The following is a 26,856-nucleotide window of genomic DNA, read 5'->3' on the forward strand; positions in this document are numbered from 1 at the left end:
AACGTATAATAATCCGAGCTAACTTTACCTTTGCCTGTAACCTCTGCAAATTCACCAGAAACCCCTGCATTTCCACCTTGTTTTAATGTGTCAATTTACAGAAATATGCTTTTTCCTTGCTTTGTAAATCATGCTCATCACTTGGTTCCTTATTACAGAAAAACATTTTTTTACTACTTGCAATCTTTATCACGTGCTTTCAAAGTTTGGCCTAGTTGTTGCTGACTTACTGCTCACTGTTTCACTATTTTAATCTATTCAGTTTTAGTGATTTGCAGGATGATGACCAATCCTTTATGGTTTGGTTTCTCAAAATAAATTAGGTTGTAACGGTAATATTCAAATTATATTGTTGAATTATTATTGCTGTTGCAAAAGTACAAATGGGTCTTCCATTTACACAATACATTAAATTAATTGTTTTGTTTTATTTAGTGGAAATATGATCGAATAACTGCTGCATATCTGCTACTATTGCATAAGAAAAGCCATGGAAAGCCAGTCCGCTTGCTTCCTTTTGCAGAAAATCAACTGGTGTCAACACCTCTAACAGAATTGAAAGTGAGCAAAATCTCTATAACTTTATTTAAATGAATTTGAAATTTTCTTTTGTGTGATTATCATTAGTCTCAGCAGAAAGTCTGACAAGGTGAAATGGCTATGTTCACTCATGCTTTTGAATTCTCAGGTCAGGAGAAGACTTGAAGCTCAATAGACAACTGCATCCACCATTCTATAAACTCAATGGACTTTTAGAGAATGTTCTGACTTTAAGGATATTGCCAATGAATCATTAAACATTTTTACAGTTCTTAGGCTGACATTTAAAATGTAATCTTGCTGAAACGCTCAGTATAAGATGTGTAATTTGGAGTTTAAGTTATTTTATAAAAACTACTGGGTCTCCCTTAGAATTATGTTTGATTTTTTTAATTTGGGCCTTACCCACATTCTATCCACTTTTTTAATAGAAAGTAATTCTTTTAGCAAGTCTTGGAAGATACATTGCTATCTAAACTACTTTCTTGAAAGTAGTATATTATCTTTTGGAAGAATCAGGTAACAGATTTTTAGTGTTTTATTCCTTATGACATCACTTCATTTTTGCATCGATATTATTATATATTTGAATATAAATGATATATTTAAATTACTGATGCAAGGCCTACGCAGAGCTAGTCTTTATAAATACAAATTTCATGTAGGTTCTGTGTGGAACTGTATCTTTGAAATTAATGGTGTGATGTATGATTGTGTTTACTTTTGCTATCAAGTTGCTGTTTAATCTTTGTATTTTGTAGCAAACTTTTAACTGCTAATTATTTTACTAGTCAAAGAGAAATACATACTTTGAAGATTTGGAAGATAATCATCCCTGTCTGCGTGGATCACTGGACTTTATGGATGATGGCACCCTCTCTGAAGACTCTACTTTTGCAGCCACGTCCCATATTGCAAAGGTCTGCATGATTTTTTATTGCTTTCTTTATAATATGTTATTTAATTTTGACAATTTCAGTTTTACCAAAAATAAAACTACTTTGAAATCGTTAGGGGATCACAATATTAAATTGTAAGAATCCTTGTATTTGTATGTCCTGAGTCATGCCTTTAAGCATATTACTCCAGTTGTTTCTGCTCCTTAAAATGCGGGGATCATGTTTTCTCAACCATTGGAAAATGTCTTCAAAGCAGCTACATTGGAGCAAACATGAGTTCACTCAATACCGTACGACCTCTGGAAGATTGTTTTTGACAACTGGTTTCATTTAGCCTGTACTTGAATATGTATTAATGTCACTCAGTGAGTGCAGAGTGGAAATAAAAATTACTTTTTATGGTTGTCCACTTTCCATGATAAACACCGTATGTCCACATGCATAGTATTATGAGGGCAATACCAAATAATTTGTTTACTTCCATTTAGATATGTCAAAATAAAGTCCTACAACTTTATATGAAACATGGGAATCAGATATATCAATTATCATGTCAGCATTTCAATTTTGCATGTTCATTATGTTTCCCAGAAAGTTATAAACAGTGGTTCAACAGATTATTCGCAGAACAACATTTTTTGTATCTTGTATATTTGTCCTTTATTCCTGTCTTAACAAATGAAAAGGCTATTTACTACAAGCTTTGATCAATTTATTTATTCATTTGAAATGGTTTATTTTAAACTGCAAAACATTTTTTTTTTTCAATTTGAGATTGCACACACATTGCAGTAGTTAGAGTCATAGTCTTGCAGCATGGTAACAGGCCCTTCAACTCAACTAATTCGTGTCATCCAAGATGCCCTTGTACACCAGTCCCATTAATAAGAATTATTACAATATTTGTAATTATGTATTTACTGAACCATTCTAACTGGAGATCAGAAAGAATTGCCAATGTGAAAGCCTATTTTTGATTATTGCATCGTGTACAATCAACAAAATAGTTGAATTAAAGCTGTTGGAAAAATATGATGTGTTTACCCAAGGAAGGGTCTCTGTGTCAAGACATTCATATTTCAAGTCATTTTGTTATTGTGTAATATTTCTTGCTCCATTGATTAAGCTATTTCTTTCTTTAAAATACTTTTTTAACTTTGTAACACAGAGCACATTTAAAGATTCCACAGAAGAAAATTTACAATCTTCGGGTAAACAAAAACTTGCTGCAAAGAAATCCGAAAACAAAGAAAATATGAAGCGAATAAAAATGAACATGGATGCCCACGATCACTTTGCACAACCTGAAGCCAAGACACCAGTTCTTCAGAAAAGCCATGAAAATAAATATATGGTTACTCCCAGAAAAAATGATATTGTTCTTCATAACGGTAACTTTATTAAAATTTACGTTTTATGTTTGTTATGAAACAGGAAGTGGTCCACATTTTCCAGAGTTTCTAGAATAATGTTAAATCAATATCAGTTAAATATAAAGGGGTGTTTGATCAATGGAACAATAATCGGTTAAAGGTATTTATAAGTTATTCATTTGTTGACATAGTTCTGTGTGATATTTAAAGCTTTTTTGCAGCAAAAACCTATTTTACCAGATGACATGTGAAAAATGTTGCAAGATGGAAAATAAGTGTATAAGAAATAGGAACTGGACCAGGCCATACAAAAGCTGACCCCTATACAGCAAACTCTCCCCACCAAGCCAGTTCCACCATCCACCTCAACAAAATATTCATGCCCTCTTCCCATTTCCTCTGATTCTTCTAATTTTCAAACATGTATTACACAGTTTTAATTCAATTGACTTGCATCTCCACTAATGAAGGAAATGCAAGGATGGTTTAATTATGTACTTACCAGATGTGGGCCAAATTTCTAACAACTGCTATTTGTGTCAAAGTAAAGCATTCATACAACTGCATTGCAAATAATGATCAGAAAAATTATTATTTACCAAAGGTCTGAATACTCTTTGTACTAGTTCACCTAACTTTGTTGTTATATTTAAGATACTGTATTTCTTCAAATTGAACACTTTTTTTAAAATAGCTCTAGCATAAAGAAATCGATGATTTCAGGAATTTAGTTATTAAATAGTTATGGTTTGAGCATGTTTTCTTTGGATAGAAGGTACCACATAGTGATTGTCTCAATTAGTAAATAATTCCACCCAGCACATTGGAATACATGGAATATAGGAGGTATTCACTAAACTAAAAAAAATATTTTTATGATTTAATGATCAGACAATTTTGTTTCCTGTCAAATAAATAACGTGCACTTTAATGCACTTTAGAGGAATTAGCTTCCTTTTTCATGTTGAGATTTACTCCATGTACTAAACACCATAAATGTCCCATTTCCTTGTTATCCCTACCAAACAAGGTTATCCTTCAAACACAAATTTGTATTGCCTTTCATTTGCTTTATTCAAATTAGCATGTAATGTTTTATCTTCTGCCTTGCTTAAGAGTTCTGTTCACTACAAAGAATATTTTAAATATCGCAGATTTACTTGTACTGAATTACCATCCTATCAATAACTTGTAAAATACACAATTTGTGCTTGTATGCTGATTTATATTGGTTTCTAGATTTTTAAAGCTACTAAATGTTTCAGAAAAATTTGTAGTGGAACAAAAAGTTTAAAGGCAAACTAGAACATTTAAAAAACATTCATTATCATATTTTAACAATTTAATTGTTTAATTGTAAGCTATGATCAACCACAACAAAGAAGCATCTACAAACCAGGATTCGAATCAAGAGCACATGACTGCATCATTTAGTCCAGAGAGACGGTATGTTTGTACAAGTGTATGATTCAAAGTGAGCACAAAGAAATTCTTGTAATTACTGAGGAAACGTTTGTGGTCTTCACCTAGAATTATTTTCTGTACATTTAAAATACTTGCATCCCACAACACTATAATCATGTCATGCCAACTATCTAATTCTGTGGAATTTAAATACATTTCACAGTAATGTTTTTGTGTTATCTTGACAAAAGTGAAGGAACATTTCCAAAAATTCACAACATTTTGAACTAAAATGGAACTGCCCTAACATCAACGAAAACTATGGCTGCACTGAGAAACAAACATTTATAGTGGTAAACTTGTCATACTTTTGGAGGGATAAGACTGCAGATGCTGAAATCTGGAGCAACAAGCATTCTGCTAAAGGGACTTAGAAGGTCAAGCAGCTTTGAGTAGGAATCCAAATGAAGTGTCCCAACCTGAAATGTTGACTGTCTATTTCCCTCCAACGATGCTGCTCTGGACTAAATGAATTCCCCAGCAGATTGTTTGTTGTGATATTTTTGAATATCTTCACCCTTTTTATTTTAGATGTTTTGGCTCGTGTCTTTTTAGATGCCTACTTTTTACATATACTTTTGCTCTCCGTAGCCTCATGTTGTTAGATTTACCATGATAACCAGAATTTTATTTTTGTACCCAAGTTAATATACAGAATTATATTTTACAATTTTTATCCACATTTAAAAGTCACTTGTCTCAAGTCTGGAAGCACCTGTCATTGCTGGAATTGGCAGGTAAATTATCAGTTAGCCCATGTCAGCTTGATAAGAATACACAACATTCTGTTCCACCTTCCCTTCCCTCAAACCACTGACAACCATCAGCTTTGGATATTTACTAAATACAAAGAATATGGTCTTGAATTTAAAAGTTCCCCAACAAGGAAATCGTTAAAAATGAATGAACAAGTAGATCCACTCTTCCATGGATCTTAAAGTGGCAACTTTTTCCAGCAGCTCTAAGTAATTAATAAGATCACACAAAGAAATGTGACTAAGCCAAGCTCCCAGCCTACCAAAGCTGTTGAGTTGAATGTTTTTGACCTTCAAACTATAACAACCATATTATTACAAATCTTATTGAAATTTTATACAAAACATTTAACAAACATTCCATTGTTTTTAACAATTAATATAAAGAAAATACATGAAAGAATACTCTTTCATTGAATTACTGGATGGAGGTAAATAAAGGTGGATAGTCAGTCTGTTTTCCATGGTAGGGATGTCAAAAAATGAAAGCCGTGAATTTGAGAGGGAGGAGTCTTAGATGGTATCTGGTGGGTAATTCCTTTCACACAAAAGGTAATTGGTCTGCAATAACCAGCCAGAGGAGGTGGTGGGCACAGGATCAGTAAGTAACAACATTTACGAGGTATCTGGTTAGATACTTCAACGTGCTAGGCACATAAGGATGTGGTATTATTACAGATAGGCATGATGGTCAGCATACACCCAGTGGGCTGAAATGCCTATTTCCACACTGTACAACTCCGACTATGATTTTGCTTGCTGCATTCTGTACTTCAGGGGCTATTTTCTTTCTATACAGGATTATTTAAATGTTCAGTTCTTTATTTTTTCTTTACTCATTATTAAATATCAATTATTCTCTCGGGATTACCAATTCCTTTTTAAATGCACATGTAATAGACTGTTACTGATATATTTTCCCCACTGTCTGAAGCGCTTTTCATTTCCATATTTGATTTCAACTTTCACTTCTGTGCGCATTTGCCAAATAAGATCAATGGGTCCTTCCCATTGTTTATATTCTTTGGGTTTCGAATCCTTCAACCTCATTAGATTTGTATCTAAAACTTATACCAGTAGCTTTGACCTCATACTTCATGGAAAAACAGATAAGATACCAGCCTCCTAAGTGAGTGTTTGTATGTTGCTGCATGTTCATAACCAGTTACATTTCAAGGTAGATCATATACGAACTCATCCGGGCAGGCTCGAATTCTTAAACAGATAATTGACTAGGAATGGTCCTGTGTGTTAGCAAAAAAAAACATTGGATTATAATGCTAACTTACATATTCTTAATAATTACACCATCTTATTTTTGTGTATTGTAATGAGTGAATTAAGTTTCTCATAATTAAAATGAAAGAACTTATTGACTGATGGAACTTTCAGGACTCGTTCATTAGACATGGATCTATATCAGGCTACTGGTGAAAGCAGTCAAAAGAAGAAAGGAGCCAAGATGTTTGGAAGCTTAGAACGTGGATTGGACAAGGTGATCACGATGTTAACTCCAGGCAAACGGAAAAAGCCCTTTAGAGATGAACCAAGGAGGATCAAGGTTAGTTTTTTAGGTTAAATTTGGAAATTAACTATTTGTTAAATATTAAATGGTGTACATAAACTATGGATAGGCTATAGTGACCATACTATAGCATGGGATATCTGTTAACTTGATTTGTTTCTGCTAATTTATGTATAGCAGATATTAATCCATAATTTTGTTAATGGCCCTAACTACTGTGTTTCATCAAATAGATATTTTTCTTCATGTATCTTGGAAATTGTCCAGCACCATATGTCCTTTATTGCCCTGCTCCATGGTATAGAGCTCTTGCTTTGCCTCAAATCAGTCTGAGCCAGAAATGGTTTGCACTTCCATGCCACAAATACAACCACTCAAGGATCATTCTTTGGCTGTTTATTTTTGTTCTGGTTGTTGTCACCATTTACATTAGCCTGCTTTGTGCATATTCAAGATGCCCATCTCAATTTCTCCATCACTATAAAAGTTTTCACTGCCTCTGTGTTGAGCTTTAACTTCTCCAACTAAATGTTAAAAAGATCAGAGCTTCTGTCGTAACTGCAGCCGCAGGTTTTCTACCGTTAACTTTGTAGCCCTTGCCTCTGGTTTAACCATATTATCTATGTTACGGTTCATGGCACAATATTACGCTTCTGATTTATTATCAGAATTTTTATATCCTAATCTTTTGTTTGCCTTGGCATAATTTTTCATTTTGGATTATTTTTGGGCTATTTCTGTTCGGCGGGGGGGGGGAAAGACACCTAAATTTTTCACATGATGGGCTAACAGGGCTCTCACTTAAATTTTTTTCCCCTGTTGCCAGCCAGGCAACCTAGGCAGCTTTTTAGGTTGCCAAATGAAAGTTTAGGTGGTCATTTAAGACGGCTTGCATGACACGTGCGATAATGTGCTCGGACGAAGTGCGTAGTTACCAGTCAGAATTATGGTCAATGAAGCATTCGCATATTTCTGCTTCAAATAAAGTCACAAACTCAACATATTCACCAATCAAGACATGATATATACCACAATGACATGCAGCAAAATTACAATACAGTATCTCATCTCTTTTTACTCGTTGCAATGAATGCAATTCGTATTATTTCTTTCCACTTCCAAACAAAAATCTGGTTGGATTATTCAGCGTATGATCAACCTCAGTGAGACCAAGCGGAGGCTTGGCAATCGCTTCGCATAACACCTCCACTCAGTTTGCAATAACCAACCTGATCTCCCGGTGGCTCAGCACTTCAACTCCCCCTCTCATTCCAAATCCGACCATTCTGTCCTGGACCTCCTCCATGGCCAGAGTGAGGCCCACCGAAAATTGGAGGAACAGCACCTTATATTTCGCTTTGTAGTTTACACCCCAGCGGTATGAACATTGGCTTCTCCAATTTCAGGTAGTCCTTGCTTTCTCCCTCCTTCCCCTCCCATTCCCAGCTCTTCCACAGCCTACTGTCTCCGCCTCTTCCTTTCTTTTTCCCGCCCGCCCCCCGACATCAGTCTGAAGAAGGATCTCGACCCAAAACGTCGCCTATTGCTTCGCTCCATGGATGCTGTCTCACCCGCTGATTTTCTCCAGCTTTGTCTACCAACGGGGTCATACTGCTGGCCACATCTTCCCATCTCCTCCACTGTCAGCTTTCCGCAGAGACTGCTCCCTTCATAACTCCCTGGTCAATTCGTCCCTTCCCACCCAAACCACCCCCTCCCCTGGCACTTTCCCTTGCAACTGCAGAAAATGCTACACTTGTCGCTTTACCTCCCCCCTTGACTCCATTCAAGGACCCAAGCAGTCTTTCCAGGTGCGGCAGAGGTTCACCTGCACCTCTTCCAACCTCATCTATTGCATACACTGCTCGACCGATGAGACCAAGCGCAGGCTTGGCGATCACTTCGTGCCCCCCCCCCCCCATTAATCTGAAGAAGGGTTTCAACCGAAACGTTGCCCATTTCCTTCGCTCCAAAGATGCTGCCTCGCTCGCTGAGTTTCTCCAGCATTTTTGTCTACCCATTCACACAAGTTCTGTTATCCCACTTTCTTCACCCACTCCCTGCACATTAGGGGCAATTTTAGAGACAAGTTAAGCTATAAAGCCAATGCATCTTTGGGATGTGGGAGGAAACCCACACGCTTGCAGGGAGAATGTGCAAATTCAACACAGATAGTGCCCAAGGACAGCATCGAACACAGATCTCTGGCATGTGAGGCAGCAAGTCCACCAGCTGTGCCACTATATTTTATTTTCCAACACACAAAAAATTATACGTTGATAATTTTGGTTACTAAAAAAAAAAAAGATACTATCCATTTTCAGTCTTAAATCTCTAAGTGACGCTATGTCCCCCTTTACAGCTACTGTATGTTTTAATTCAGTTCAAGACTATGGGGCAGTTCATTGGCCATAAAGTTGCTGCCTAAAATTGCCAGAGACCCGGAATTGATCCTGAATATGGATGCTGTCTGTATGGAGTTTGCTCCTTTTCCCTTTGATCGCATGGGTTTTCTCTGGGTGCTCTTGTTTCTTTCCACATTCCAAAGGTGTGCAGGAACATTTTTCAGACCCTATATACATATCTTAACGTCGCTAATGTGTGGGATAGAATTTGTGTACGGGTGATCGGTGGTCGGCTTGGACTCGGTGGGCCGAAGGGCCTGTTTCCGCGCTGTATCTTTAAATTAAACTAAAACCAGAGAAAATCTAAAGAAGGGTCTCTACCTGAAACGTCACCCAATTTCTTCTATTCAGAGATGCTGGCTGTTCCATGGAGTTCCCCCGCACAATTAAAGCATGGAATAGTCTTCACCCTACCATAGTTACCCAACCAGATGCGACTAAATTTAAGGTAGCTTTAAGGGACTGAAGGCTGATAAATCCCCAGGGCCTGATGGTCTGCATACCAGGGTACTTAGGGAAGTGGCTCGAGAAATCGTGGATGCATTGGTGATAATTTTCCAATGTTCTATAGACTCAGGATCAGTTCCTGTGGATTGGAGGGTAGCTAATGTTATCCCACTTTTTAAGAAAGGTGGGAGAGAGAAAACGGAATTATAGTTCAGTTAGCCTGAGATCGGTGGTGGGGAAGATGCTGGAGTCAATTATAAAAGATGAAATAGCCGCACATTTGGATAGCAGTAACAGGATTGGTCCGAGTCAGCATGGATTTACGAAGGGGAAATCATGCATGACTAATCTTCTGGAATTTTTTGAAGATGTAAATAGGAAAATAGACAAGGGTGAGCCAGGGGATGTAGTGTACCTGAACTTTCAGAAAGCATTTGATACGGTCCCACATAGGAGATTAGTGGGCAAAATTAGGGCATATGGTATTGGGGGTAGAGTGCTGACATGGATAGAAAATTGGTAGGCAGACAGGAAACAAAGAGTAGGGATTAACTGGTCCCTTTCAGAATGGCAGGCAGTGACCAGTGGGGTACTGCAAGGCTCGGTGCTGGGACCGCAGCTATTTACAATATACATCAATGATTTGGATGATTGGGAAAAGGGGAGATGCAATGAGACCTGGGTGTCATGGTACACCAGTCATTGAAAGTAGGCATGCAGGTGCAGCAGGCAGTGAAGAAAGCGAATGGTATGTTAGCATTCATAGCAAAAGGATTTGAGTATAGGAGCAGGGAGTTTCTACTGCAGTTGTACAGGGTCTTGGTGAGACCACACCTGGAGTATTGCGTACAGTTTTGGTCTCCTAATCTGAGGAAGGACATTCTTGCCATAGAGGGAGTACAGAGAAGGTTCACCGGACTGATTCCTGGGATGTCGGGACTTTCATATGAAGAAAGGCTGGATAGACTCGGCTTGTACTCGCTAGAATTTAGAAGATTGAGGGGGGATCTTATAGAAACTTACAAAATGCTTAAAGGGTTGGACAGGCTAGATGCAGGAAGATTGTTCCCGATGTTGGCGAAGTCCAGAACGGGGTCACCAGGATAAAGAGGAAATCTTTTAGGACTGAGATGAGAAAAACATTTTTCACACAGAGAGTGGTGAATCTCTGGAATTCTCTGCCACAGAATGTAGTTGAGGCCAGTTCATTGGCTATATTTAAGAGGGAGTTACATGTGGCCCTTGTGGCTAAAGGGATCAGGGGGTATGGAGAGAAGGCAGGTACAGGATACTGAGTTGGATGATCAGCCATATTGAATGGCGGTGCAGACTCAAAGGGCCGAATAGCCTACTCCTGCACCTATTTTCTATGTTTCTATGAAGGGATTCAAAGTAACATTAGCAAATTTGCAGATGACACAAAGCTGGGTGGCAGTGTGAACTGTGAGGAGGATGCTTTGAGAATACAGGGTGACTGAACAGGTTGGGGGAGTGGGCAGATGCATGGCTGATGAAGTTTAATGTGGATAAATGTGAGGTTATCCACTTTGGTACAAAAAACAGGAAGGCAGATTACTATCTAAATGGCGTCAAGTTGGGAAAAGGGGATGTACAACGGGATCTGGGGGTCCTTGTCCATCAGTCTATGAAAGTAAGCATGCAGGTACAGCAGGCAGTGAAGAAAGTGAATGGCATGTTGGCCTTTATAACAAGAGGAATCGAATATAGGAACAAAGAGGTCCTTCTGCAGTTGTACAGAACCCTAGTGAGACCACACCTGAAGTATTGTTAATTACCAGGATGGCGGAACTGTCATATGTTGAGAGAATGGAGCGGCTGGGCTTGTACACTCAGGAGTTTAGAAGGATGCGAGGAGATCTTATTGAAACATATAAGATTGTTAAGGGTTTGGACACGCTAGAGGCAGGAAACATGTTCCCGATGTTGGGGGAGTCCAGAACCAGAGGCCACAGTTTAAGAATAAGGGATAAGTCATTTAGAACAGAGACGAGGAAACATTTTTTCTCACAGAGAGTTATGAGTCTGTGGAATTATCTGCCTCAGGGCGGCGGAGGCCGGTTCTCTGGATACTTTCAAGGGAGATCTAGATCGGGCTCTTAAAGATAGCGGAGATATGGGGAGAAGGCAGGAACGGGGTACTGATTGGGAATGATCAGCCATGATCACATTGAATGGCGGTGCTGGCTCGAAGGGCCGAATGGCCTTTTCCTGCACCTATTATCTATTGTCTCTTGTAGCTCTTATTTCCCAAGAACCCTTTTTTGCTTAAGTCAAGTCAAGAGAGTTTTATTGTCATGTGTCCCAGATAGGACAATGAAATTCTTGCTTGCTGCAGCGCAACAGAATATGTAAACATAATACAGAACAGGAGATAAAAGTTCAGTGTGTCTATATACCATAGACCATATATATAAACAATAAATAAACATATAAAGTGCATTAGGCTGTTATATTTCAGAGTTTGGAGTTTGGTGGTGGTGGGTCCACTCCTGTTTAAATTCCATTTGGAATATTTTTGGAGGACCAGGAAACCAAGAAGCAAGAGTTACTCCAGGGAGTTACTCCAGCTCCAGGGAGTGATTCTACGTTGGTTTTCAGCGGTCGCGTCAAGGCGGCAAACGGACAGCAATGGCGACCAGATCTTCCACAATGCAAAGGGAGGGAGAAAATGGCCGACGCCGACCAGTTGCCGTGCCAGTGCGCATGTGCAGGGCGGCACATGCGCACAACCACGGCCGATGATGTGCTGGCCGTGGTTGTGCGCATGTGCAGGGGAGGATCGCAGGCCGCGGCAGTGCGCATGTGTGAGACGGCCGGCCTTGCCGGCAGTTGGGGTGCGGAGACCCGGACACAGAAACGGATGGCGGGCGGAGGGTGACGGGGAGAGAGAGAGAGAGAGAGAGAGAGAGAGAGAGAGAAAGCGGGGCCCGCTCAGAATTAAACGATAGGTGTCCCGGTTGCTTACAAGCCAGGCAAAATGGTATGGCATTTAGGTTGCCCGGCGGCACTTTAGGTCGCCATTGGCACCCGGGCAACCGCTAATTTCGAGCCCTGGCTAATAGATAAATGAACTTTGTTTCACCCAGAGAGTTGTGAATCTGTGGAATCACCCGGAGAGTTGTGAATCTGTGAAGTTCTCTGCCACAGAAAGCAGTGGAGGCCAATTCACTATATGTTTTCAATAGTTAGATTTGACTCTAAATTTGACATGGTGCTTAAACTACATTCTTGATTGAATTATGAAACATATTAGGGTTCGAAGCTTTCATTAAAAAATCTTCGGAAGTTGCGGAATTTTGTGATTTTATGAGTTGAATAATGTGATTATAGAATATAAACCAAAAGATAATATTTTCTGTAAATGGGCTATGATCCAAGATTTTCTTCTAGGCTAAGGAGAAATGTTAAAATAACAATATTTGCTGCCATTTTAATCTATCAAGTTAATGGCATTCACATCTGAGAACACGAGACTACCCATTTCTCTTTGTTAAAATGCAAATGCTACTTCACCCCAAACTAAATAAAATTATGCTTTTATTTCTGTGAAATTGTGAATTCTAAATTGAAAGAAAGAAATATGCACACATCCAATTCTGATATTTTCAAATATGGTGCATGCATCTTTTTATTTTAGAAAGGGGTTTAAAAGATTAGAGTTTTGTAAATTCATTAAGATGAGGATCTTGAACCAAAAGATAATTGCAGAATATTTCTGAGCAGAGACACAGTGATAAAAGGTAGGTGATCCAGATTTATTTTTGATTATTTGAGCAAGTGTGTAGTTTGCAGGTATCTCCATTTTAGAAGTCTTTTAAAATTAAAATTTAATACACCTTTCTATGTTGTAGCTTATTTCAACTTGGTTATTTTATGTAAAATATAGTTATAACGATTGATTTCTATTGGTCTCCTACTCTGACTATGACACGATTCCACCACCTGTCACGCCGTTCTGTCCCCACCCTTTTTGGATTTTACTGGGATCAGCCGACCATGGGGGACTTTATTAAATGCCCAATTAAAATCCACATCGGCAACATCCACTGCCCCACGAACATCAATCACCTTTGTCACCTCTTCAAAAAAACTCGTTTGTTAGTAAGACATTCCCTGCCATGTACCAAGCCTTGCTGATTCTTCCTAATTAGGCAATTCTTTTTCAAATGGGAGTAAATCCTATCCCCAAGAATCCTCTTCCGTAGCTTTCCTACCACTCATGTGAGACTCACCGGCGCATAATTTCCTGAATTATCCCATTCCCTTCTTAATCAAAGGAACAACATGGGCTACTCTCCAGTCCTCGAGGTCTTTGCCTGTGGCTGGAGGAGATGGAAAGATCTTAGCTGAGGCTCCTGCCATCTCCTCGCTTGCCCTTCTTAATTACCCGGTGTTGATCCCATCAGACCCTGATTTAACCACCTTGATGCTCTTCGAGAGCCTCAACACCATCTTTGTGATTTCAAACTGCGCTTGCATATAAGTATTGCTCGCACCCATTTCTGTATAGATAATCCCTGCACAAGAAGAGATCCCAATAGTCCAAATACCTGAAGCTCTTTCCCCCACTCCCCCAGTAGAACTACAGTATTTCCCGCAATTAAGACCCTAAAATAAGGCCCAAAAATGTACCTGCGTCTTGGAGGCCGAAGGTTAGATTGTTAGCCAAGAAAGATAGACTTGGACCAAATCGCTTTTAAAAACCCGGGGTGGGCACAATGAGGCCTAACATCTAGGACAGAGGTCGGCAACCTGGCCCGCAGGCGTATTTTTTTTCATATCGTTTTCGCGACCTAGGAACTGCAGCCAGTCCCGGGGCATGCAGGCGACCTGGGAACTACAACCAGACGTGCCAGCCGACCTGGGCACTGCAGCCAGTTCCAGGGCAGGCGAGCTGACCTAGGAACTGCAGCCAGTCACGGGGCATGCAGGCAACCTGGGAACTGCAGCCAGACCTGGGGCAAGCGAGCCGACCTGGGTGCTACATGCTACTGAGCCCGATCTAGATCTCCCTTGAAAGTATCCAGAGAACCGGCCTCTGCCGCCCTGAGGCAGATAATTCCACAGACTCATAACTCTCTGTGAGAAAAAATGTTTCCTCGTCTCTGTTCTAAATGACTGTACCTGCCAGCCGACCTGGGCGCTACAGCCAATCCCGGGGCAGGCGAGCCGACCTGGGACCTGCAGGTCCTTTGGCCCACCATGTCTGCGCCGACCAGCAATCATCCCGTACACTAGCACCATCTAACACACTAGGGATAATTTAAAATTTACCGAAGCACTTAACCTACAAACCTGCACGTCTTTGGAGTGTGGGGCAGGTGAGGTGGTGGTTGGCTTGCTCTCCCTCTCCCTCTCCCTCTCCCTCTCCCTCTCCCTCTCCCTCTCCCTCTCCCTCTCCCTCTCCCTGAGCCAGGATGTCTCCGTCACTCAGACTTGAACCGCACAGCGCATTGTGGGACAGGCGAAGATGTAGGCTCCTCGGTCCAGATTGCCTCCTTGAAGGAGTTTCACATCTTCCTTTCTGCTGAAACCCTTGATCCTGTCCCACCAGCCTTTTTGTTTAAATTTAGCAACTCAAAATGGGGGTGCGTCTTCGACACAGGTGCGTCTTCATTGCCGGGAAATACGGTATATGAAATTATGAGAGGCATAGATAGGGTAGATAGTCGGTAAATGTCAAAGACTGGAGGGCATAGCTTTAAGGTTGGAGAGGCAAAGTTTAAAGGAAATGTGCAGGGCAAGGTTTTTTTAATACACAGTTAAAAGTTAAATCTTGTTTCATTTTAAATAAAATTGAATTGTCTTCATAAATGGGGTGTGGAAGAAAGATATGAATGCAATTATTATAATTTGTAACAGATTAGTACTGAGCATCAAAGTCTGTATTATCAAATGGGAATGTCTAATGGGGAAAATATCGCAACTTACATCTTGCATTAAATCAGTCCTGTGAGACTGAAGACACAAGATAATATCTCAAGTATACAGTTCATTTTTGAGCTATACTACCTGAAATGCTGACCAACATGCTGCTTGAATTTTCACTGGTCTTGCAGCAATGTAATCTGGTTTGATATAATAGTCTGGTATAGAGAGTAATTCTCACCATTATCCCAAGAACTCTTAAAGTAATTTGTTTTAGAATAATGTGGATGCTCTAATCATTCCAACCTGATTTACTTTAAATATTTATTCATTTGGGGATTATCCAAGATTTCAATATCTATTTTCTCTGGCAGTATTATCCATTATTTTCCAATGGATTCTTAAAATTCATGTGGTTGATTTTACAAACTTAATTCAATTAAATCAATTATTACAGACTTGGATAGACACAAAAAACTGGAGTAACTCAGCAGGACATGCAGCATTTCTGGAGAGAAGGAATGGGTGATGTTTCGGGTCGACACCCTTCTTTGTGTTCAATGTCTGTTGGTTAAAATAGAGAAACTTCTGGGAATTTGTAATCCCATTCAAGGTAGCGCTGGAGTGAGATGACATGCTGGCAGCATGCAGGAGAATACTTTTATGAGCTTGTTTAGACCTTTGAAACAAATCTGAAATCTGTTGCCAGAACTAAAGCAGTAGGAAACTGGATTTTAAGCCATTTAAATCCATTAGTGATAGAACAGTACAGATTAACTTTGCACTACCTTGGACTTTTTTCTAACTGTGTCTTGCACTAATGTCTTGTTATTTTTAGTCTTTTCCCTTTTCGATATCTTATATAATTTATGTTGTGTGTTATCCGAGTCCACATGCCTGTGATAATGCAAGTAGTAAGGTTTTTATTGTACCTCATTGGTGCATATATGACAATAAATTACACTATATTTGGTGCAGTGACTTGATACCACCATATGTTGAAACTGCAATGCCCAGAATTGCAGTAACATCATGCTTATTTTTACAGGCACAATATAATGTGACAACAACGACCATGTTGAATGCAGATGAGGTTTTGAATGAAATAATTCGAATTTTACCTATCAAGCGTGTAAACTTTGTGCAAAAGGGGTAAGTTTTTATAACTAATCGAGAATTTGCAGTGAAAGTATCAATGAGAGTTTCAGTGTTGAAGTACTTAAGGTAATAACTCCTGAAGAAGGTACCAGTGCACTAAAAAAAAGCCTAAAACTCACTGTTAATAGTTCTTTGCGTCTCACAGGGTTCACAGTTTGAATGTTTTCCACTGTAATCAGTGAATTAGTACGGTTATATTTGCAAATACGTTTCAAAAACACTTCTCTCATACAAAATGCAATTCTTTTACACACAAGCCATTGTTATTCTATAAAACCTCCTTTGACCCAAAAATATAAATTGAGTTCAGATTGTTATTAATTGTTAATAATTGTTGATAGAAGTGTTTACTAGCTAATGCTAAATTTCAATGTTGTTATTTTAGTTTCAACTGTAACATATCCCAATCGTAGCTCTATAAACTGAACTCTCTTTGTTTTAATTTGGTAGTTAGTGATTTTTGACAATTCATTTTGTGAGGTTGTTGGCCTGCTTGGTGACTTCATTTACTGAATAACCAAAATTTCCAAGACTTTCTGCTTAAGGACTGAGAATAAGTCAGACTGAATATTTTTTCCTTAATCCCCAACTACCTCCACCATTATGTTTTACCTTTTCTTTATAGAGTTTGGCCTGCCGGGCATGTCCCAATAGGCAGACAGGACATTATACACTTAACAAAATTATCTACATATAACCCAGCGTATAACTCTTCAATAGTCATATTACATCACCTATTTGGGGAAATTCCCTCTTTCCAATCCTTTCCCACTATCACTGCTACCTATCTCTACCAAAGGGAAAATTATTTTTTTGAATGCTATCCAATCAGATCAGATAATACTGTAAAATTGAAACTAAATGCATTGATTTTGTTATGGTGCAAGATAATTCTGAGGAAATGTAATTGACAAGAAATGTTCTTTTACATCTTTCACAAGCCCTTTATTCTCCTGTTCTCCTTATAAGTAGTGCTTATCTTCTGAGACCTTTGAACTGTAAAGGAAGGACCGCTCCTGAAATTAGTATGATCCACATGGTACAGGTCCAACCTAAAAGCATTGCCCGCCAAAGTTTCATTATATTGCACATACCAGTGACGTGCGGTGAGGTCAATGGCTGGGGAGGCACTGGCTAGTATCAGTGGCCCGGCCCTCCCTGTATTGATCACCGCGTCTCCCCGAGAGAGAGAGGGGTGGAGCCGTGGCTGGGAGGGAGGGATAGAGAAGAGAGAGAGAAGGGAGGGAGAGAGTGAGAGAAAGGAGGGAGAGGAGAGAGAGAGAGAGAGAAGGGAGAATGGGGAGAGAGAGAGAAGGAGAGAGAGAATGGGGAGGGAGAGAGAGAAAAAAGGGAGATAGAGAGAAGAGAGAGGAACGATGGCACGTTATAACCCGCAGCCGTACCATTCTGACCACCGCCGAACCCCTCCCCCCCCCCCCCCACCGCACCATTGCACCCTTCTTCATGGTGGCCCAGTGATGTCTCGGCTCTGACAATTCGAGGGATCTAACCGGTAACAACACTAGGAGCAGCCCCGGGCCGCCGCGTTCCCCGACTCGAATCTGAGCTTGAAAAATCAGGTGGTGGGCCTGATGTGTCCCCCGGGCCATATTTTGGAGACTCCTGCCTTACATGAACTAAACAAAAATGTACAGATCATGTCTGCATGCCGTTCTTCCACGCGCTGCGAGTGACGTCACCCCACCTCCCTCCTCCCCCTCCTTTTTTCCCCCCTCCTCTCACCCACCTCTTCTTCCCCCCCCCCCCCCCCATTATTCAAAAGACGCTGCCGGAGATGGTCGGGCCCTGCACTGAAGCTGCCGAACTCGCAGTCCTATGGTCGCTGGCCGGCTGCTCCCGGGCCTCCCTCCCCACTCCTCTCACCCCCCCCCCCCCTCCTCTCTCCCCCCTCCCTCCTCCTCTCCCCCCCTCCCTCCTCCTCTCCCCCCCACCTCTCCCTCCTGCCCTCTCTCCCTCCTCCCCTCTCTCTCTCTCTCCTCCCCTCTCTCTCTCTCCTCCCCTCTCTCTCTATCCTCCCCCTCCCCCTCTCTATCCTCCCCCTCTCTCTCCTCCCCCCTCTCTCTCCTCCCCCCTCTCTCTCCTCTCCCTCTCTCTCCCCTCTCCCTCTCTCTCTCCTCCCCTCTCTCTCCCCCTCTCTCTCTCTCCCCCTCTCTCTCCTCCCCTCTCTCTCTCCTCTCCTCTCTGTCCTCCCCTCTCTCTCTCCTCCCCTCTCTCTCTCCTCCCCTCTCTCCTCCCCTCTCTCTCTCCTCCCCTCTCTCTCTACTCCCCTCTCTCTCTCACTCCCCTCTCTCCCCCCTCTCTCTCTCTCCCCCACTCTCTCTTCCCTCTCTCTCTCCCCCCTCTCTCTCTCTCCCCTCTATCCCCTCTCTCTCTCTCTCCCCTCTCTCTCCTCTCTCTCTCCCCTCTCTCTCCCCCCCCACTCTCTCTCCCCCCCCCTCTCTCCCCCCCCTCTCTCCCCCCCCTCTCCCCCCCCTCTCTCCCCCCCCCCCTCTCCCCCCCCCCCCACCTCTCTTCCCCCCCCCCTCTCTTCCCCCCCCCTCTCTTCCCCCCCCTCTCTTCCCCCCCCCTCTCTTCCCCCCCCCTCTCTTCCCCCCCCTCTCTTCCCCCCCCCTCTCTTCCCCCCCCCCCTCTCTTCCCCCCCCCCCCCTCTCTTCCCCCCCCTGTCTCTCTCCGCCCCTCTCTGTCTCTGGTCCTCTCTCTCTGTCTCTACCCCTCTCTCTGTCTCTACCCTCTCTCTGTCTCTACCCCTCTCTCTTTGTCTCTGCCCTTCTCTCTCTTTCTCTGCCTTCTCTCTCTACCCCTCTCCCTCTCTTGACATGCCTGCGAGTTGTGGGCTATGCGTGAGTGGATAGGGCGGGGATGGGGTAAAAGGAGCAAATGAATAATATTAATATAATATCAAGGGGGGGGGTTATTGTGTGTGTGTGGGGGGTAGTTACTTTGTGTGTGGGATGAGAGTTTTAGGAATATACTAGACCAAGTGGGACCCATAGGGTTGCTGGGGGGGGGGGGGGGGGGGGGATATGAAGTCACAATGGGATCTCATTTACATGAACTGCGTGTCAGCAGTGTTCCACCCCACAATGACATCACAATGGGATCTCATTTACATTTTAAAAAAATCAGTTTTTAGCAGCTTCCACCTCACAATGACGTCAAGGGGGGTAGGGAGGGGGTGACTGAGGGAAGGGGAGCGGTGAGGGAGGGAATGGGGAGGAGAGTGGAAAGAAGAGGGAGGGTGAAGAGGAGGAGGAGGAAGTGCTGTGGATGAGGGAATGGAGGAGAATAGGGGTGGGAAGAGGGATGGCACATGGGGAGGGCTGCAGTGACTTGTGTCTGGAACCCGTCAGCCGCGGTGGGGACCAGGGAGATTGAGGGAGAGGAGGGTGTAGAGAGGGAGGGAGTGACTGAGGGTAGGGGAGAGGGAGGGTGAGGTGAGGGAGGGAGTGGGGGAGGGGAGGAGAGGGGAAAGAAGGAGGGTCAAGAGGAGGGGGAGTGCTGGGGCTGAGGGGGAATTGAGGAGGATAGGGGTAGGGAGCGGGATGGCGAGGCGCACTTGGGGAGGGTTGCCGTGACTCGCGTCACAACGGGAATCTCTGGCGTCACAACGGGAACCAGTTTGCCACAACTGCGCAGTTGGGGGCTATGGGTGAGTGGTGGAATATTGCATTTGGGGACCAGACCTCCTGCGTGACAGGGATATTTTTCTATATAACCTTATTATAACTATAAAACTCTGATCTTGGATGTGTGTGTGTGTGTGTATTTATTTGTTTGTGTGTTTTCACATCTTCTCGAAAAAACGACGCGCGAACGGGAAAAAACGTACATATTCTGGTAGAGATTTACCCCCTGCCCAAAATCGACTTACCTGAAAATGTCATGCTTTATTTCTTGAGTTATTAATAAAAATCTTCACAAATCTGATCAAACCATGAAATCAAAACGCCTGTTTTTTGCTGATGACTTGACAATAGATCTGCCTGCCTGCCATCTGCTCGCGCTGCGACTGACGTCACCTCCCACCCCTCCCTCCTCCCCCCGTTGTTCAAAAGTCACCCTGTCGACTGAACACCAAAGACCATAGTTGAAGACTGCTTCGGCCCAACTGGCGCTCCTTTGGTCGACGCTCGCTCGCCGGCCGACCAAAGATCATTGCTGATGACGCGTCGGCCCAACCGGCGCTCCTTTGATCAACACTCGCTTGCGCCTCGACTTGGGTCTCTCCGCCTCCCCTCTCTCCCCCTCCCCTCTCTCCCCCTCCCCTCTCTCCCCCTCCCCTCTCTCCCCCTCCCCTCTCTCCCCCTCCCCTCTCGCCCCCTCCCCTCTCTCCCCCTCCCCTCTCTCCCCCTCCCCTCTCTCCCCCTCCCTCTCTCCCCCTCCCCTCTCTCCCCCTCCCCTCTCTCCCCCTCCCCTCTCTCCCCCTCCCCTCTCTCTCTCCTCCCCCTCTCTCTCTCATCTCCCCCTCCCCTCCCTCCCCCTCCCCTCCCCTCCCCTCTCTCCCCTCCCCTCTCTCCCCCTCCCCTCTCCCCTCCCTCCCCTCCCCCCCCTCACCCCTCCCTCCTCTCCCTCCCCTCTCCCCCTCCCATCTCCCCTTCTCTCTCCCTCCCCTCTCCCCCCCCCCCCTCTCCCCCCCCTTTCTCTTTCTCTCCCTCTCTCCCCCCCCCTCTCTCCCCCTCCCCCCCCCCCCCCTCCCCTCTCTCCCCCTCCCCTCTCTCCCCCTCCCCTCTCTCCGCCTCCCCCTCTGCCTCTGCCTCCTCTCTGCCTCTGCCTCCTCTCTGCCTCTGCCTCCTCTCTGCCTCTGCCTCCTCTCTGCCCCTGCCTCCTCTCTGCCCCTGCCTCCTCTCTGCCCCCGCCTCCTCTCTGCCCCCGCCTCCTCTCTGCCTCCGCCTCCTCTCTGCCTCCGCCTCCTCTCTGCCTCCGCCTCCTCTCTGCCTCCGCCTCCTCTCTGCCTCTGCCTCTTTTCTGCCTCTGCCTCCTCTCTGCCTCTGCCCCCTCTCTCTGCCCACTCTCTCTGCCCGCTCTACCCCTCTCCCTCTCTAGCCGCACCTGCGCAGTTAGGGGCTATGCGTGAGTGGATAGGGCGGGGGATGGGGTAAAAGGAGCGAATGAATAATATTAATATAATATCAAGGGGGGAGGGTTAGTGTGTGTGTATGGGGGGGGGGGGGTTAGTGTGTGTGTGGGGGGTGGTTAGTGTGTGATGCCGCAGGTCGTAGGGCAGTGGGGGAGGTGAGGGAGAGTGGTGGAATATTGCATTGGGGGAATGGGACCCAACGGGTCCGCACGATCTAGTTCTTTATTAAACTCCTCGTTTGGAAAATCTGTTATGGTAGGTCAGCGCATGGCTTGTGTTTTTGTTAGCATATCTTACATTTTTTATGTCTCCTTTCCATTCTCAGCTTTCAGGAAATCAGGTTATTTTGCTTCCTCTAGATGGTGCTATTGTATTAATTACTCCATGGACCAACATTTAGACATGGTTGCAACATTGAGAATACTTTTGTAAAATAAACCTTTGGTTGTAAGTTGCATTAACTTCTACCCGTGAACATGGTGTGGAGAGCTTTTCAATTTCCAAAATATTATTAAGGATCTGCTAATACTTGTAGGTCATTTAACATTGCTATCTGGATGAATGCATTCCAAAATAATTGTATTGTCTTTCTTCTTTCACATTGCTTTCAAGAGCACTAATTGAGTGTTGCACATGAGTAGATTCCTCCTGTGCTTTTTTACTTTAACTTGAATACATCTGTGATATTTCAACCATACGTGGTAGTGCAATCTTTATTTTTGGGAGATTTGTATTTGATAGTTCACAATTGTGTTTGAGTGAAAACTCTGGAGGGGGTGGGAAAGTGAAGAAAATATATTCTTCAAAATAGAAACAATTTTGGGTGTAATTTGCACCAGAATCGGTCATTTTATTCGTGGAAATTCTATTCTCGGTTTCAGCATATTTTATGTTATCTTCAGTTATTTTGAGGATTTTGTTATGTTACCTTGTAAAATATTTTTAATCAATTAATGGGCTTCAAATATAATAGGCTTAATAATTCTTAGCATAACAATATGGAGAATTGTCTTCTGTCATTTAAAAAAAAACAAAGCAGGTAATTGGGAGTGATTACAAAGCAATAATATCACTAGTTAATGTCTCCTGAATCATGCCGCACACCAATTAAAGTACAGCATGAACCTTGATGAGATTGAGCTTTTAAATGACTTACTTCTATCTGTTTTGACTAAACTTAATGTGGTCACAGCATAAAAATCTTCTGTGCGTGTGCATCCAAGGAATGATAGTCATTCAATGGATGATTTATAAACTGCATACTTCAATCTATTTCTTTCATACTTTTCTCATTAGCTGCATTAAGCCAATTTCCTTGAGCTGAATTAATTTTGCAATAACAGAATTTTAAAATAATCTGTATTTTATGATTCCGTATTCATACTGTATAATCATTACCTTGTTCTCCATCAGCTATACTTTAAAATGCCGGACTAGGTCAGACTTTGGAAAGGTCACTATGCAGTTTGAACTGGAGATATGTCAGCTCAGCAAGCCTGAAGTGATTGGTATCAGAAGACAGCGACTAAAGGGTGATGCCTGGGTTTACAAACGCTTAGTTGAAGATATTTTATCCAGTTCCAACATCTAACTGGTCAAAATTTTAATTGGTTTAAGTCTTTTTTAATCTTGAACTGTTATTAAAGGAATACTTTGTTATTATAGCATTATCTTGTAGCATTTACTATTTTAATGACACTAGCTTAAACATTTTTTTTTTTTTCAGTTTAATTTAACCTAGCTGCTTACCTAGCCTACACTGACCACAACAAACAAATTGTTTTGAAAATGTGTGCATGCAGAGGATATCCCTTTTTAGGGATTAGTTTTCTTTTAAAAAAAAACTAATTATATCTTTACTTCAACTTTGGGACACTGTCAGCTGAGAGGATCCCTGTAATGTATCAATCATGTAGGCTGAGAAAGGATGTACTGAGTCGTCTGTGTTCCTCGCTCTATATACATAATAAATTATGCTAAAGTGTGATCTTCCTAACTTGAATTAGCCACAAGTGAGTGAATTTTAAGAATCATTTGTATGTCAAATAAGAATAATTATATGTATGATGGTCAAACATCATCATAGAAGTTTGAAATGGAGCAAATTTAAATTCAATTTTAAATTAAATTGCCATTGCCAATATTAAGGTAAACTTCACAAGCTAAAAATTGACATAATTAATACATATTTAAAAAAACATGAATAAATGAACCACATTGTTCTATAGTAGTTGTTTATAATAACTTTTACATTTTATATTTTTTGGAATCATCATGTAACTTGTGTAATTTGTAAATGGTGTACCTTATCTGTATGAAGTAGGCTATGCTGTAATTCCTTAATAAACTTGTAAATTTTCTTTCTGGTTTTCTTCGTAATAAGCCATATTAGTCTTGAATCTTAATTGTTAATTTTATAATTTGCAGACGTGACTATTCCAATTTTTTTTTGTTGAAAATCCAGCATTCACAGAACACTGCATTCAGTCAAAGATTGCTTAATATATCATTTGCATAATTCTCTTCCTGTCTGTGATTTAAAGAGGATTTATTGGGATCGTTAAAAGAGTCACAGCTGCGGTTACCACAGTTGAACTATACACTCAGTATGTTGCATAAAATTAAGTTGATTTAAATAACTTGCCTGTCTTTCTGAATGTTAAATGAAATTTTGTATTTACAAACTAATGATCTAAAATGGACTGACATGACACAAGGAAATTGTCTCTGGAAGCTGTTTCCAGCTTATCAGTAACTTGTGACAGTAACTATTAAAGGGTGCAGTGACGATGTTGATAGCACATTTTACCTGTAGAGTATGTCCTATGTTTCCTTTTTACCTGCTTAAATATTTCCTGTTGCTGATTTACATTATACAGTTTGTTTTGATTAAACGGTATACAATAAATTGACTGGCATAACAGCCAAAAAATTGTACCATTCTTGAATGGTTAAAGGTCTTGGAGCAATTGCGGAGGATATGAAAGTGTCTGATTAAATTTACAGTATTGAGATCTGTTTACGGTGCTCAGGCACACTTCAGCTAATCGCAGAACTATAAAGTTAAGATAAATCTGATTTTTATGACAATCAACGAAGTGATGAATGAGCACACCAATTTACATATTTAGCATGTAGTGCAAGGCCACTTAGTGTGTGACAGTTCTCAGCAGTGGTATGAATATCTAGTACTACTGAATATTTAGTTCATAGAGGTTATACTATGTTGCATAATCTTGCATACATTCCCCAAGGATAAAATAACACATTTTGCCAATACAGATAAATCCAAATTTAGTCTGCTGCTTTCTCTCTTAAAATGCCGTAAACAAGAAATTAGCAACAATTCTAAATGGAAATCAGTGTTTACATAAACTTTTTATTTTCTCTACTTTTTTTATGCCATATTGGCATCAATGTGGGCTTGGATGTCTAACTTGAATTAATGCAAGTTTAAGCAAGTAGGAAATAACCACTCAGTTAATAATTGTACCACTTTCTTGTATTTATAACTTCCCATTTTAATTCATGCACTGTACTTACACTCTATCCACCCCCCTTAACCCTTACCTCGAGCATCTGTTGTTCCTCTGCTACTAGCCTCTTGGCCATTCTCAAATTTAAGTAATATATTGATCTAAACCTTTTCTCAACATCAGATTTTTTTTCTTTCAGGACTTTAAAAATGTACTGTTTAGACCAATCTTTTGGTCATCTTTATATGCTACTCAGTAAAATTCTATTTGACAATGCTGAGCTACCTTGGATACTTTTATTATTACAGGTATTAAAATGTAATATCAAGAATAGTTGTACATATCCAAACTAAATTCTGTCTATATTTATCATAAATTTCTGTCCTGTGTTAGAAAGTTGGTACTTGGCAATACTTTCACACTAAAAGAAAGCAGAAGGACAATCCTGCAGATTCCTGGAAATTTTAAATCGGAACAAAATGCTGGAAATACTCAACAGTTCGGACAGCATCTGTGGAAAAAGATACCGTATGTTTTTCAGGTTATTTTTACCTGAACACCTCGCCTTAAACATTAATGTGTTACCTGACCTGATTGGCCACAAATCCAGCTGCATCTGGCAATACATGCTGTTGCTCTATTCTATGTGGAATGGGGTCAAACCTAGAATAACTGACCCTATTGCTTTCAATGGGAATTCTAAGCTGGGTTAGGCGGCAAAGGGAACCATTATTTCAATATTAATGATTCTTTTAATGTTGGAATGTCAGAGACACTTTAAAATTCTTAAATTTTAAGAATTTATCACAATACAGACTTGTGACTTTTGGCTTGGTTGTGTGCAAATGGAAGCCTAGTCACCGAAACCTCCTCTGATTGCAAGGTGCAAAGGGTCAATGACATCAGTACCCCCTGCAGTTAGACTAAGTGAGTGCATGGTGACAATTACCTATGACTAATGTCACCCAAGAATAAAACCATTTTGTTCAATATCAACCAAATGGCCAACTCTATCTTCCCTGACCTGCACCAAGATGTTCTACTAGGGGAATGTTGATGTCAAGAAGGAGATTGTGTTGAGTTTCTTGAAAAGGAATAAGGTGGTTAAATCCCCAGAGCTTAATTGGATCTACCCCAGATTATTGAGAAGCCAGAGAGGAGTTTGCTGGGAATTTAACAGCAATCTAAGTATCCTCTTTAGCTAATGTGAGATCCCAAAGGACAGGAGAATAATTAATGTTCCCTATTTAAAAAGGGGACTGAAGACAAGCCTGTAACTTATAGGCCAGTGATCCTTACATCAGTGGTAAGAGACTTTTTGGAGAAGATTCATGGAGATAGGATCTACTCACAAGTGGAAGAACATAGACACATTAGGGACTTTATATTGCCTTGTGCAGGGAAGTCATGTCTTACAAAATTGAGTTTTTTTGAGGAGATGATGAAGATGATTGATGGTAGGGCAGTGGGTGTTGTATGCATTGACATTTGACAAGGTCTCTTGGTAGGCTAGACCAAAGGATTAAAGCAGGTGAGATCCATGGAAACTTGGTAGATTTTTTTCCCAAATCAGCTTGACAATAGAAGTTTATAAAATTATGAGAGGCATAAACAAGTTAAATGATCAAAGTCTTATTTCCCAATGTGGAAATATCAAATACTAGAGGGCATAGCTCTAAGGTAAGAGTGGGTAAGTCGAACAGCGACATAAAGGTATGTTTCTTTACACAGTGGTAGATATCTGAAATGTACTGCCAGGAAGATGAAGCAGATATGATAGGAAGGTTTAAGAGGCATTTAGATGCATAAACAGGGAGGGAATTAAGG

At 41.6% G+C, this 26,856-nt stretch overlaps 1 protein-coding gene across 1 annotated transcript in view; it reads left to right on the top strand.

The window, feature by feature from the left end:
* The window catches only part of melk (maternal embryonic leucine zipper kinase), a 78,596-nt gene extending 54,677 nt beyond the window's left edge, over positions 1 to 23,919 (top strand). Inside the window, exons 12-18 of the mRNA XM_033017872.1 lie at positions 436 to 561; positions 1,332 to 1,460; positions 2,608 to 2,830; positions 4,174 to 4,258; positions 6,424 to 6,592; positions 16,346 to 16,449; positions 22,967 to 23,919. Coding sequence (XP_032873763.1) covers positions 436 to 561; positions 1,332 to 1,460; positions 2,608 to 2,830; positions 4,174 to 4,258; positions 6,424 to 6,592; positions 16,346 to 16,449; positions 22,967 to 23,144 — 1,014 coding nt within the window. The 3' untranslated portion in view covers positions 23,145 to 23,919. The remainder of the gene's footprint in view (positions 1 to 435; positions 562 to 1,331; positions 1,461 to 2,607; positions 2,831 to 4,173; positions 4,259 to 6,423; positions 6,593 to 16,345; positions 16,450 to 22,966) is intronic.
* The last annotated feature ends 2,937 nt before the right edge of the window (positions 23,920 to 26,856 follow it).

Source organism: Amblyraja radiata, chromosome 3 (assembly GCF_010909765.2).
Source record: "Amblyraja radiata isolate CabotCenter1 chromosome 3, sAmbRad1.1.pri, whole genome shotgun sequence".
Taxonomy (NCBI): domain Eukaryota; kingdom Metazoa; phylum Chordata; class Chondrichthyes; order Rajiformes; family Rajidae; genus Amblyraja; species Amblyraja radiata.